General features: G+C 39.9%; 1 protein-coding gene across 1 annotated transcript in view; it reads left to right on the top strand.

Moving 5' to 3' along the window:
• LOC106917864 (nectin-2) overlaps positions 1-6,278 on the top strand; it is a 120,495-nt gene extending 114,217 nt beyond the window's left edge. Inside the window, exons 8-10 of the mRNA XM_014987136.2 lie at positions 20-77; positions 209-301; positions 4,923-6,278. Coding sequence (XP_014842622.2) covers positions 20-77; positions 209-301; positions 4,923-5,138 — 367 coding nt within the window. The 3' untranslated portion in view covers positions 5,139-6,278. The remainder of the gene's footprint in view (positions 1-19; positions 78-208; positions 302-4,922) is intronic.
• The last annotated feature ends 6,455 nt before the right edge of the window (positions 6,279-12,733 follow it).

The raw sequence follows: 12,733 nt of genomic DNA, 5'->3' as shown, positions 1-12,733 counted from the left end.
TGTGTGTTTTTTGTTTCAGAGGTCCTCCCAAGTACAAGCCCCCTCCTCCCAAGAAGACCAGCAGCTCTAAAAAGGGGGTGAGTCACACACAAACGCTGTAAAGACAAAGATTATCGTCCAGACAGTTGTGTCAGGTTGTCAGATAGAAACCCAGATTTGATTTGATCGTCTGAAATGTATTGATTGATGTGTTTGTGTGTGTGTGCAGTCACAGCCGTTGATCCCGGGTAATGTCCCAGTGACCCAGGATGCACCTCTGCAGAGTCAGTATTACTCCACCCAAACCCCAGAGCCCGTCACGGTGAGAACGCTTTCTGACTATAAATGAATCCAACTTTAATTTTAACTTTGCTGGATAATATTTGAGCTCTTCCTAACACCGAGAAGGCCCCTGTGAGCTTCTATCAAATATTCATCACATTACTCAACTCTTCTCCAGAGCATTATGATTTATTTATTAAATGTTTTTAGCTAGCTGCCCTTTAGCAAGATGGTGAGGTCAGCATAAACTGTCTAAACCAATGTATAATATTTTATTAAAGGGGAAGAAAAAACAAAAAACAACCTTAAATACAAGCTGCTGTTAGTTTCGCTACAACCCTCCTCATCTGGGGGCGCCACCAGGTGGTGGCCTGGATATAGCAGCGGCAGCCTTTATACATCTGCACATAGGCTTTATTTATTTATTATTTTTGCCATTTTTCTCTTGTTCAAAGCTTACCAATTTCAGTTTTTCTGTCCACCATGTGTGAAAATTGCATAAAAAGATTCCTGAAATCCAGTTATGGTTTTGGGTTTTGGTTTTGTAAAGCCCTGACTTGCCTCTATGGATTTGAGCATTTTACAGTTTCTGTTCAGTAACTATAAATATTGACATAATAATTTATCTCAACCTAAATATAAAGAAACGTGTCTCCATGCATCACTAAAAATCAACATAATAGAAGACAGTCAAAATGTAAAAATCTAGGATATGAGTACTTTAAAATATATTTATATAAATGACAACCATGAAAGATAAAAAACAAAGCTGGGATTGTACTAGATCAGGGGTGTCAAACTCAATTTCACCAAGGGCCACTTCAGCATATTGGCCACCCTCAACGGGCCACATTGACGGTACAAATCAGGAGTGCATCCCTGCTAAAACACAACCCAGACAAAAGGTTGACTTCCCTCGTTCAGTTCTGTAGAGGCTTATAATGAGCTTCGATTTCAGAGAAGCCGACATTGAAGTCGATTGGCAAATGAACCATCACGAAAGGGGAAGGCTCTTGTTGTCTCACTGCACCCCAAGAGATGCATAACCTACAAAAACTGTTTCTGTCTGGTTTCGAACCAGAGACCTATTGCATGTAAAGCAAACGTGATAACCACTACACTACAGGAACTGAACTTGTCTGCTTTGTTTAAGTTTGAGGTTCCAAAGTTGATGATGTGAGATGCAACATGAAAATTTCAACTGAGGTTTGCACTCAGATGCCTGGATTCAGAGTACAGACCATGACACCACAGAACCCTTGTTGACCTTTAGTAAACACCTGTGATGAATAGAAAAAAAACTAAATCTGTTTCTGTCTGGTTTCAAACCAGAGACCTTTTGCGTGTAAAGCCAACGTGATAACCACTACACTACAGAAACTCATGCTCTTTGCAGTGTTCCTGGTAGATGATCCACATTTTGTTAGAGACTGTCAACCATTGATATGGAACAATGTCAAATACTTATACCACAGATCCTCTCAGAGAGCACAGTAACTTGGTGAACAAACTGTCAGACTTATAATTGTAACTTATTTCACATCACAGTCCATAAACTAAGCCTGGGATCAAAAAATTGTATTGAAGATGTCATTAGCAGAGACAAATGGTTCTACAGAGACTTGGCTAAATGGCTATAAAATAAAATCAACACTTGAAAATTAAAAATGGTTCAAAAATACAATTAACGCTTCAAAATACAAAATCTCTGGAAAATAAAATATTATGTATGTTGGTTTGAAAAACATTAGAATATATGCACTTTTATCAAATCTTCATTCTGGTAAGATCATGTAAGTTCTTCTTAAATTCGTAAGGTAGGTTAGCTCAGCAGGTTAGAGCACCGTGCTGGAAACACTGAGGTCATCAGTTCAAACCCCGTATGGGGCAATTCATGTCTGAGGTCTTTCAGACAATCAACACTTCAAAATAAATAAGGGTTCAAAAACAAATTCAAAACAAATAAGGGTTCAAAAATAAAATCAACACTTTAAAATTAAAAATGGTTCAAAAACAAAATCAACACTTTACAATTAAATGGTTCAAAAATAAAATCAACACTTCAAAACAAATAAGGGTTCAAAAACAAAATCAACACTTCAAAATAAATAAGGGTTCAAAAATAAAATCAACACTTTAAAATTAAAAATGGTTCAAAAACAAAATCAACACTTTACAATTAAATGGCTCAAAAACAAAATCAACACTTTACAATTAAAAAATGGTTCAAAAATAAAAGTGTAAAATGTAGTTTTGAACAATTAAAAAATGGTACAAAAATAAAATCAACAGTTCAAAATGTATAATGGTAACTGTTTCTATCTGTTCAGTCCATAAACTAAGCCTGGGATCAAAAAATGTATTGAAGATGTCATTAGCAGATACAAATGGTTCTACAGAGACTTGGCCAAATGGCTATACAATAAAATCAATACTTACAAATAAAAAATGGTTAGTAAGCGCATTACAAACAAACCTTTGGTTGAAATGGAGCGTTCAATTCAAGTCTGCATTACAGACCAGAGAAAACTAAAGAGAATGCAACGTTGTGTTAATCCATTTGAGGAGCCGGCAGTTTATCTGGAGGAAATAAATGACAATGCAAAAGTTAATTAGACTGTAACATGCGCAGTCCGCTGCTCAACCACTGCGGACACGGCTCCGCCGCTGCGAAGACTGGGAGTAACTCATCCAGCGGATTTAACAAATGGAGCCTTCTGGGTTCACGTTACCCAGGAGAGCGGCGTTCTGGAGGAGCTGCAGACGTAACATCTGTCCGTTTCGGAGAAGCGAAACCACGCAAAAAAACAAACAAAAAAATCCTGGTAAAAGCTCACACCGGACCACGCAGGGTAAAACACTCAGAGTTCAGGTGATCTGTTTGGATCAGACAGATCCAACTGACTGATGAATTAGCGCAGATTTTTCTGCAGATGGGAACCAGGAGGAAGTTGTTAAGACCCCAGCGCGTGAAGTGATGCTAATTTAAGTAAATTCGCTTAATTTAATTTATTAAAAGTTATTGGGGCCTCAGTCAGTGGTTTTTGTCACTACGAGAAAAATGTAGATACATTTATCTGCTTAATTTGTGATGGGATCTGGATTCACGGTGAATATTAACTAAACCGCATAAAATGCGACTAAATAGTCAATGTTAATATGATTGTAATTTCACGGATAAAAATAGTACATGGCCGATTTTTTTATGTTGTCGGTCAAGATAAGGATAACAAAAAAAGTCTAGCGCCACCTGCCGCCCTGACACCAACTCACACACATCTTCATTCACAGTCTTACTTGTAAATCGATTTTTCTTTTCTTGGACGTTTTGATGTTAGCTTTTCGATGTCTCAAGTTTTATTCGCTGGGAAAATCAATAAGCAGCTTGAGGTGAATCTGCTGCTCTCTAGTGGCGAGAAGCCATAATGTTGGCTGGTAACAATCGGAATGCATTATGGGTGATGTAGTTTGTAGTCAATTCGTGCTCAAAACCTATTTTAAGTCAATCATCGGTCTGTGAAATGCTGGGGCGAGCCACATAAAATGACATGGCGGGCCACATGTGGCCCGCGGGCCTTGAGTTTGACACATGTGTACTAGATTATAGAATTCTGTATCCATTTATTTTAACTATATGGGAAACATAAACAGCCTCAGTAATATGAGGTGAGGTTCATGACTGCTATGGAGCCAAATATGAAGAACAAAAGTACAATCTTTGATCTTGACTGAAATATTTTTATTTTATACGTTTTTAATTTAGCCTTATGATGCAAGAAAATTAAATAGTCACCTGTTGTCAAATTGGGAAAATGTTAAACTGCTTGCATGTATAGAACACTTTATCAAGTCCAAGGACTCCAAAGTGTTTACTGTGCATTCACTCACTCAGATTAAAACTCCAATAGCGAAAAAATATGATTTTTAAGAAATGTTATTTTTTGTCTTCTCTTTTTTTTAACAAACTAAAACAAAAAAAATTAATGTGTGCAATCTCACCTTATCTCACCTTTGCATATGTTGTAAAGTCTATGTGCCAATCATTCTCCACAAATATCTGCATCTGTTGTAAATAAAAACTTTATTTGCCTTAATTTAAAAAAAAATTTGGCTGCTTCAATGGAGATGATCGGCGAGACGGACCATCATTCTGGATAGTTTCTATTCCGAGTGTATTTTTTCTGATTGTTTACAGTCTTTTCAATCTGTAGAAGGACACTTGTTGCATATTGTGCCTACAGGGCTCAGCACTGCCCCCTATCAGTGCGTCATGGTACTTCCTGGTCCACCCTGCAGATTTTTACTGCGCATTCATGGCTGCTGAGACTAAATATGTCACACATATTCATTACATATACTAGACAGACTGTGAAGTGTCGGCATCTGTAGAACATGTGTAATCTTATATGTTTATGGGATTTATAAAGAGAGACAGCAATGGGCCATTTGTGCCTCCCCTCATTCTTCCATATATTTGAACAGGCAACAAATCCTGTTTTTGTTTTGGTTTTTTTATTGCAAATACTAAAGCAAGTCAGACTTTAGCCAGCAGGGTTTGAGTGATTTTAGGTGCAATATGTGTTTTTTTCTGGTTCTGTTTTCTTCTTCCAGTCATGACAGGAACAAATGTGAACATTCACCACTTATATTGTCGTTGGCAGGACCTCGATGGCTACCAGGAGGATGGCGTCGATGACGAGCTGGAAGCCCACGATGGAGAGGTTTACTTCTCTTCTGCCCCCTCAGGTTGGAATGACCCCAAGAACAACGACGTCCCGCCTCCTTACATGCTCACAAACAGTGACCTTCAGGACAATAACGGGAGCCTTCCTGTCAGCCGCGGAGACAGCTTCATATCATCCGCCATGATCGTCTGAGGGTCGTCGAACCAAATGGATGTTTGTGTGTGTGACTGGGTGCATTGTGTGTGTGACTGGGAGCATTCCTGTTTAAAAAGGACACAATTTCACTCTTTCCTAGAGTAATAACTTTGTGAATGTGAATATTTTCTGCCATGTTGCCAGTAGTCTTTATTGTGAGATAACATTCAGACATGTCGCTTTTATGATGTTGAGCCAGATTCAAACTGTTGCTGTGCACCACTGCACAAGAATGTAAAGTAGCTGGATGTTTAAAATCCTAGCATTCTATACAGTTACAAAACGTGTCCATGTGATGAACACTGATAATGTCGGCCTGTTTATACAGAATATTAAATACTCCTACCTGCTGTGGTTATAGATGTAACTTGGTTAGGGGAAGACCAATAAATCCTGGTAGCTGCATCTGTTGGTTTTCAAGCCCAGCTGGCATGAAGTCGGTGTGAAACAGGCGCCCTGCAGTGAAGCCATTAGCTGCAGTTAATCAGGCAGCGCCGAGACGAGAGCCACAGACCGTGACGACATTAGGTTTTTAAACTGCTGTCTTATCATGTTTTAGCACATATTCCTGCAGCTTTTTCTGTTTCCTATTAGACTTTTTGATGAAGATTGGGCGCACAGCCCAAGAGCCATATTTTTGTATTTGAGCAGCAGACGTTTTGCATCCTTCTGTCCGTCCTTAAAGCCACAGAATGAAGGACACGGTTGCTAAATACGTCGCCATGTCTGAACATTGAAAAACTTTGTACCTGTTTTTTTTTTTTATTATCGTTATTATTATTATTATTATTATTTACTTTCTGAGGCAGTGTGTTCAGTTGGATTAGAATAAATCTGGATTATAACCATGAATCTGTTGCAATGAATCTCGTCTGGAGGATTAGGGGTTTAAGAGGTCAAAATGGCGTTGACACGGAGACCACTAAGAGTAGTAGTGGTTGAAATATTTAAATTATCCTCCATTATGATTTTAGAAGGTTTTCTTTGTGCTGGTGCCATGAGGGTGTTTCATATTTTATTTAATCTATAAACTGGTGATTTATGCTGGAAAACTTCAGGTTTTAATCATGTCTCACATGTAAATTAAGTTTTCAAATTCCGTGTTGATTCAATAAACAAATTTTAATGTTTCCGAAATCAGTGTTCGTATTCATTGCAGCATTATTTCCCTCCACTCCCAGCTGTTGTTCCACGCCTTCCCCACCAGAGGGCAGTATTTACCGAGCGAGCGAGCAGAGCGGAGTAGCTCCACACCTGCTAATGACCAACACAGAAAACACCCATTATAGTGTTGTGTGCTCTTGCTGCTTAATGAGCGTCGCTTTGTGCCGTTTGTCGGGAGATGATGGTGGAATGAGGAGCCCGACGAGGCTCCGGTTCTCACGCTGCATCGGAGGACTGCGGTGGCTCAACTGATACGGACTCTCGTTCTGGTGCTTTCCCTCATCCTGTCTGACTCACCTCTTTCTATCTTGGGCTGCATTTCCTTCTGTATCACACTCCAGCAGCACAGGATAAAGGTTTTTTTTCACAGATGAAGGTGATCCAGTTTGAGCACTTTAACCACAGCAAATAATTCCCTCTACAGATGCAGAGTTTGGGGATTATGCAGATATCTCTGCCGCAGCAGTGACTCGTGTGTACGCTGCTCGTGTGTTGCAGCTTATCAGTATTAATTGGTACGGTGTGCCGCTGTGTCCTGAATGAGCCTGGGCCTTTGCAGATTAGCCTGAGCTGCTGCAGATGAAGGCTAGCAGCACACCATGACTCTGCAGTCTGTTACCCCTCTGCCTGTATTCTGGTCACACATGAACAAGCTTCTCAGAAGTACTGAATGTCTAATGGGTCCATTGCTGACATCATGTCTGTCTCTCCCAGCTAAACGCCAGTCAGGGTTCTGGTGCAGTCTGGGGAAATTACTGGATTTTTTTTTTCTAGTTATGGATCAATATGGAGACAAAAAATGGAGGACAGAAACATACTCGTCTTTCAAAACATTATTCCCTGCCCCAATATCTAAAAACTGTCCTTCATTCCTTTGACACATCTGGCCTTCTTTTCTGACATTCTGTCTTTTGTGTCCTTCCTTTGATCCTTTCCCTTTCCTTTCATATAGTTCCTTGTACCTTTCTGTATCTCCTCCATCCTTTCTCTTTTGCGTTCTTGGTCTTATTTTGTCTTTTATCTTTCTTACCTTTTTTCTATTATTCCTTGTGTCCTTTATTCCTTTCCTTCTCTCATCCTTCCTTACAACCATCAGATCTTCCCTGTATCATTCCTCCCTCTTCATTCCATCATTGGAATGCCTTATTTCCTTTCCCTGTGTCCTTCATCCGCATCCAAATCATTTTGCTTTCTTCCATGTACTTCCTTTCATTGCCATCTCCTATTCTCATTATCTTCTTGATTCTCCTTCTGTTCTCTCACTCCTCCTTTAAATATCTTGTGCCACTAGTGTTCTTCAAAAAAGGAAATGGACGGAGACAACATGCAGCAAAGATCTCAGGTTGTTTTCTATCAGATTTAGGTCTGGACTTTATTTGAGCCATTGTGAAACTATTTTATTTTCTGCTGTGTTCTGGATCGTTGTCTTGTTCCCCAATTTTGGCCACGTTTTACCGCTAAGGCAGACAGCCTCACATTTTACTGTAAAGTACGTCGATATGCTGATGAGGTTCGCTGTTGAATCGCTGACCACATGATTTCCAGGCTTTTGCCAATTAGAAAGAGATAATTGTTCTGTGTTTAGTTTACTCCAAACATTGTGTTATGCATTATGATCAAAAATCTCTGGTTTAGTCTCTTCTGCCCAGATGACATCAACCCAGAAATGTCCAACTCTAGAATGATGGATTCAAATGTGGAAATTGTCTTCTAACCATTCCCACATTGACACACAGTTACAACAGCAGAGGTTTTCAAGTTCAGTCCTCCAGGCTGGTGTTCTGCAACTCTTAGACGTCTCCCATGTCCAACACGCCTGATGTCTCGTTCTTGGTGTTACACTAGCACACAGCTGCATGCTAACAACAGAGAAACTGTCCAAACTTCTGCTTAAGAAGAGGAGGTCTTGCTTGCTGATGATCAGTAAATCAAGCATTTTTTAAGAAACTGGTCACTATCGTTTTGTTTTTTTAAATAGCCACTGTTGTAGATTCTATGTAATTAGATCTAAACATTTTCATAACCACTGTTTTAAATTTACAGTGAACACAAATATGAAAAGTGTGCACTTCTTTTCAGACCCACCTTTGCACTGAAACCTCGAGCAGTACCACTAGCTGCCGCAAGAACTCGCCTCATTACTGTACAGATCCGCCTGCGACTAATTCAGAGGCCTCAACAGAATGTGTTACAATGGCCTAATCAAAGTCCGGACCTAAATCCAATTAGGAATTTGTGTCAATTTGGAATGTTTTGGTCCAAAAAAATTGACCAAAACATTCCATTGGCGTTTAAAATTCAGAGACGTGTCCGAATAGATTACTACTCCTGATGCAGTATTTTCATTTGCAAAAACTTATTTTTTTTCTTCCAATGTACAATCACTCCGTTTGTGAAAAGTGAGGTTATAAAATCAAACGGATAAAGGTGTGCAAATTCTTTTCAAGGTACCGTAAAATGCCAGGACTTCAAGAGGATGTGCTGTAAACTGGATCAAAGGCTTTTATATGTAACTTTAAGGAACATTTCTCTGAAGAGAACACCTTCAGCCTGTACCCTGTTACTAATATAACTGTTCTCAGCACTTGCCCCATTACAGGATTAGCAGACCTTGTGAATTGGCAGGCAGGTAACCAGGAGTGAGGAATAAGGCAGAGAATAAAGCGCTCATGCCTCTAGTGCTGCTAAGCCGGTTAAAAATAGAGGCAGAAGGGATTGAGAGAATCGGGGTGGACAGAAAAGTTGTGGGAAGGAGCAAATGTCTGAGTTGACTCACAGCAAAGTAGGTGATCAGGGATTTACCGAGTGACCTTGTCTGCAAGTGAAACAAATGTGTGGCAGCTTCGGACTTCAGTGATCCCTGCTGCTCATTTCTAAGCCACCAGCAACTTGACCCGATGGACAAACTCTGCCCACACTCGTTATGTGTATGACAATGATGAGCCTGTTTGGCTGTATGCTGATGGCTTGGTTGGTGAGTAAAACACATACTGATTTACAAACACAAGCCTGGCGGGGATTACGGCACCCCAGAGTGTTTTAATTGAGACAAATGAACAGAAAATTGCAGAAATGGGATCAAATTGGATTGAATTGTCTCCTGTGACTTGTAGAAATGGTAGAAACGTAAACCTCTGACATATTCTTCAACGTGTACTGGATTTCTTTTAGCGCTAGCTTGTTTCCCCACACATTATTGTTACTTATCGTGACTATTTCTGTAAATATCAGGCCAGAAGGACACGCTGTGCGAAAGGGCAAGAGGACGAGGGAGACACGAATGCTGGCACCATGGTGAGCGACGCTGTGAGGCCGCAAGCACAGACACGGAGGCATGTTGGTCTAGAGCTATGCTGGTGGAGTGAGTGGGTGAGGCCCGGCGTAGAGGAAGACAGAGGAGCTTCCGGGGATTAAAGGGGAGCGTAAGGTGGAGGACAGTGGACAGCTGGGGGAGGCCGGGATCAGATCAGATTGGTTGAAATGTGAACCATTTGTTCCTCTCTGTTCTGATTTACTGAACCGCTCAGATAGATATGACTTTATGAATCAGATCCACCTGAAATATGTAGAACTGAATAATCAGCGGCCGGTTTTTCTAAAGGGTTAATGAGTTTATATTTAGAGAATGCGCATTGCTGTGTCCAACAGAGTAAAGCCGGTCTAAAAATATCAGCCGCAGGAATGTTGGTGTTACAATGTTGAGAGACTGAACTATCAGCTTGGCACATGTTGCTGTTTCACACATCACAGCAGACAACTGCCCACTAAATGTGGCAACCTGGAGCTGTTATGTTTTAAAGCTCCTCGCGGGGCTGCGTTCAGGAACTCGAAGATTATGCGTCTTTTGACATGAATGCATTTGCAGGAAAACACAACTTCTGACATGCTAATGATGGAATATAGATATGTATCCTTCCCAAAGTATTTACATAGAGGAACAGCATGTATGGAGGCTATTAGTTATTAATAGTTTCCTGTTGGTTTAGGTGGGTGTGAAGCAGCCTTCTTGGCTGATGGATTGAAGCCCCTCTTTCTGTCTAAAGCTTGGTATGCAACTTTAAGATATTTCCCTGAAATAAACCAGGTCTTGCATAAAACTTCAGAACAAAAGCAGACCTGGCAGTTCATGATTATTGTTTCTTTTCAAAGCGTAACTCTGAAATCAAAGAAGTTGGTGTCAGATTTCCATTTTACATCTTGTAAATATTTTCCGAGATGTCGGCGGTCTTCAGTATCAAAGTGTACGACTATGTAGCCTGGTTATGTGATGCAATTTGGAAAGACTGCGCCGTTTTAAATAGTGTGGAGTGAAACTGATGAAGAGATGGAGCAGAATTTAGGCTCCAATAAAAATGAGCTGGAAAAACTTTAATCAGTAGCTATTTTAAGCCACATTAGCGCTCGCCCTTCAGCTGAGATATCTGATGTTAAAGCTCCCCTTTATTTAAAGCCGAGCACTGGAACGACTGAAGTGCGCTCATAATAATCTCTTGTATAGCATGTATTCATGAAGTGAAGCAAATGCATTAGCTACTAATCCAGTTTGAAACTAAAGACCAAAATATCATTATTCTACTGTAAAGCATTGTGTGTTTTTTTTTCCTTTTCTTATTCAGCTGACATGACTTTTTATACATTAATCTTTTATTTAAGGTGTCACAGCTGTCAGGGGTGCGTTCTCTACTTAACACTTAAATGCGTTTGATAAATATTGAGTCTGTTCATGGAAAGTTTTGTGGACACAGATCTGTACGAACATTAGGCTCAAAATTAGTTACACTCCTGACTAATCATTGTCGTTCTGTCAGGTAGTTTGTTTTTTTAAAGTATAATTGTAAAATACATTTACTGCGTAATAGCTTAGTGCAAAGTTGGAAACGTCAAACCCGGATATCATCATTAGCAGCTTTAGTCAGCAGTGACGTATGGCAATGTTTTTTTATTTTCCGCCTTTTCTGGGCAAATACCTGCTTGTGCTGCTCCCCAACAGATGCCTCCCTGGGCACGGAGCCACATCCTCCAACTCGGGTCATTTGTAAGACTTGTGCTGGCATGTAAGTGGTTCTAGTGATGCCAGCAGAATATTTACTCTACGTAGGATAACGAAGCAGAGCAATCAAAAAAAAACAGCCCAAGGGAAATGTTAGACTGAATGAGAAACGCTCCAGAGTCCATTCATTCATGTTAGAAACTGTCCAAACTGGCTCTGCTGGTACTGAGTTTAAATATTCTGATGATCTTTACTGTTCATCACTTTCCCTACCTCTTACTATCATTGTTTATGCCCTGACAGAGGGTCACACTGCTTTGTTTTGTCAAGTCTTATTTATATTCACAAAATGTCTGATCTTGTTGATCCTGCTGCTGTTTTTATGATTATGCAGTTGTTAAAGAGAAAACACACCTCTGACTATTTGCTTAAACGAATTTGTCATCGTTTGGTGTCGATCCCTCGACTCCCAAATCAAACTGGGCAGCATTTCAATCACAGTTGGATCTGCTCTGCTTGAATTAGTTTGTTTGTTTATTTATGCATCTCGGTAAATTGATATATTATTATTTCAGTGACTCAAACATTATTTGTATAGGTTAATTATACACAGAGTAATGTTTTCAGGCCTTTCTTTCTGTTAATTATGATTATGATCATTTAAGGTTAGAATAATACTTTAAACAAAGCAAGAACATATTTTTAATACAGAAATGTAAACTTAATGCCTGCTTTAAGGTTGTTATTTTTAAATGGCACATTTATGCTGACAATGAGCTTCACTGGGAGGCGTATTCTAATTTACTGAGATGTACCTGCATCTATTCATTTATTTCTTTATTTTATTACTCTTCCCTGCGTCTGCAAGCGTTGTTGGTTAGCGTAGTTTTGCAGCTTTCAGAGCTAAAATGCAACTGGGAAATTTTGCTGCAAGAAAGATTCAAATTAAAGTCTTTGTTAAATCCAGTGCACTCACATCCTTGGAAGGTAAACAGCAGCCGTGTTCACATGCGTCCAACTTTGTGGGCTTGTTTGAGTGACATTTAATTCTGGAAAGCGGTGATGCCGTCTGCTTTTTAATAGTCAGTGCTATCGGCTCAGAGTGGATCTTTTCTTCTGAGTGACTTTCTCTCGTTTAACCAGACGGGATGCCTGTCGTGGCCTTTAAACATCTTGTGAAGTGTTGCTGGTTTCCCACAAATGAAGTTATCCGTAATCATAACCGTTTCCTGAGTTATTATCAGCGGGGAGCAGTTTGCTGTGACAGGGCGGCATCTTTCTTCTGCCGAGGTGTTGAGTGTGTGAGCCGATAAGAAACCAGACGCAAACAGGTGGCTTTGAAATCAAATGTCCCTCAATCTTTTTTTTTTTTTTTTTATGCTTTATGTGCTTGTGTCAGCTAAATTAATTCCCAGAATCCCATTTTGCAATAACGCCA

The sequence above is a fragment of the Poecilia mexicana genome, unplaced genomic scaffold, assembly GCF_051168715.1.
Source record: "Poecilia mexicana isolate PSO_F unplaced genomic scaffold, ASM5116871v1 scaffold_16, whole genome shotgun sequence".
NCBI lineage: Eukaryota > Metazoa > Chordata > Actinopteri > Cyprinodontiformes > Poeciliidae > Poecilia > Poecilia mexicana.
The sequence above is the reverse complement of the archived record's forward strand: the minus strand, read 5'-3'. Positions and strand labels throughout refer to the sequence as shown.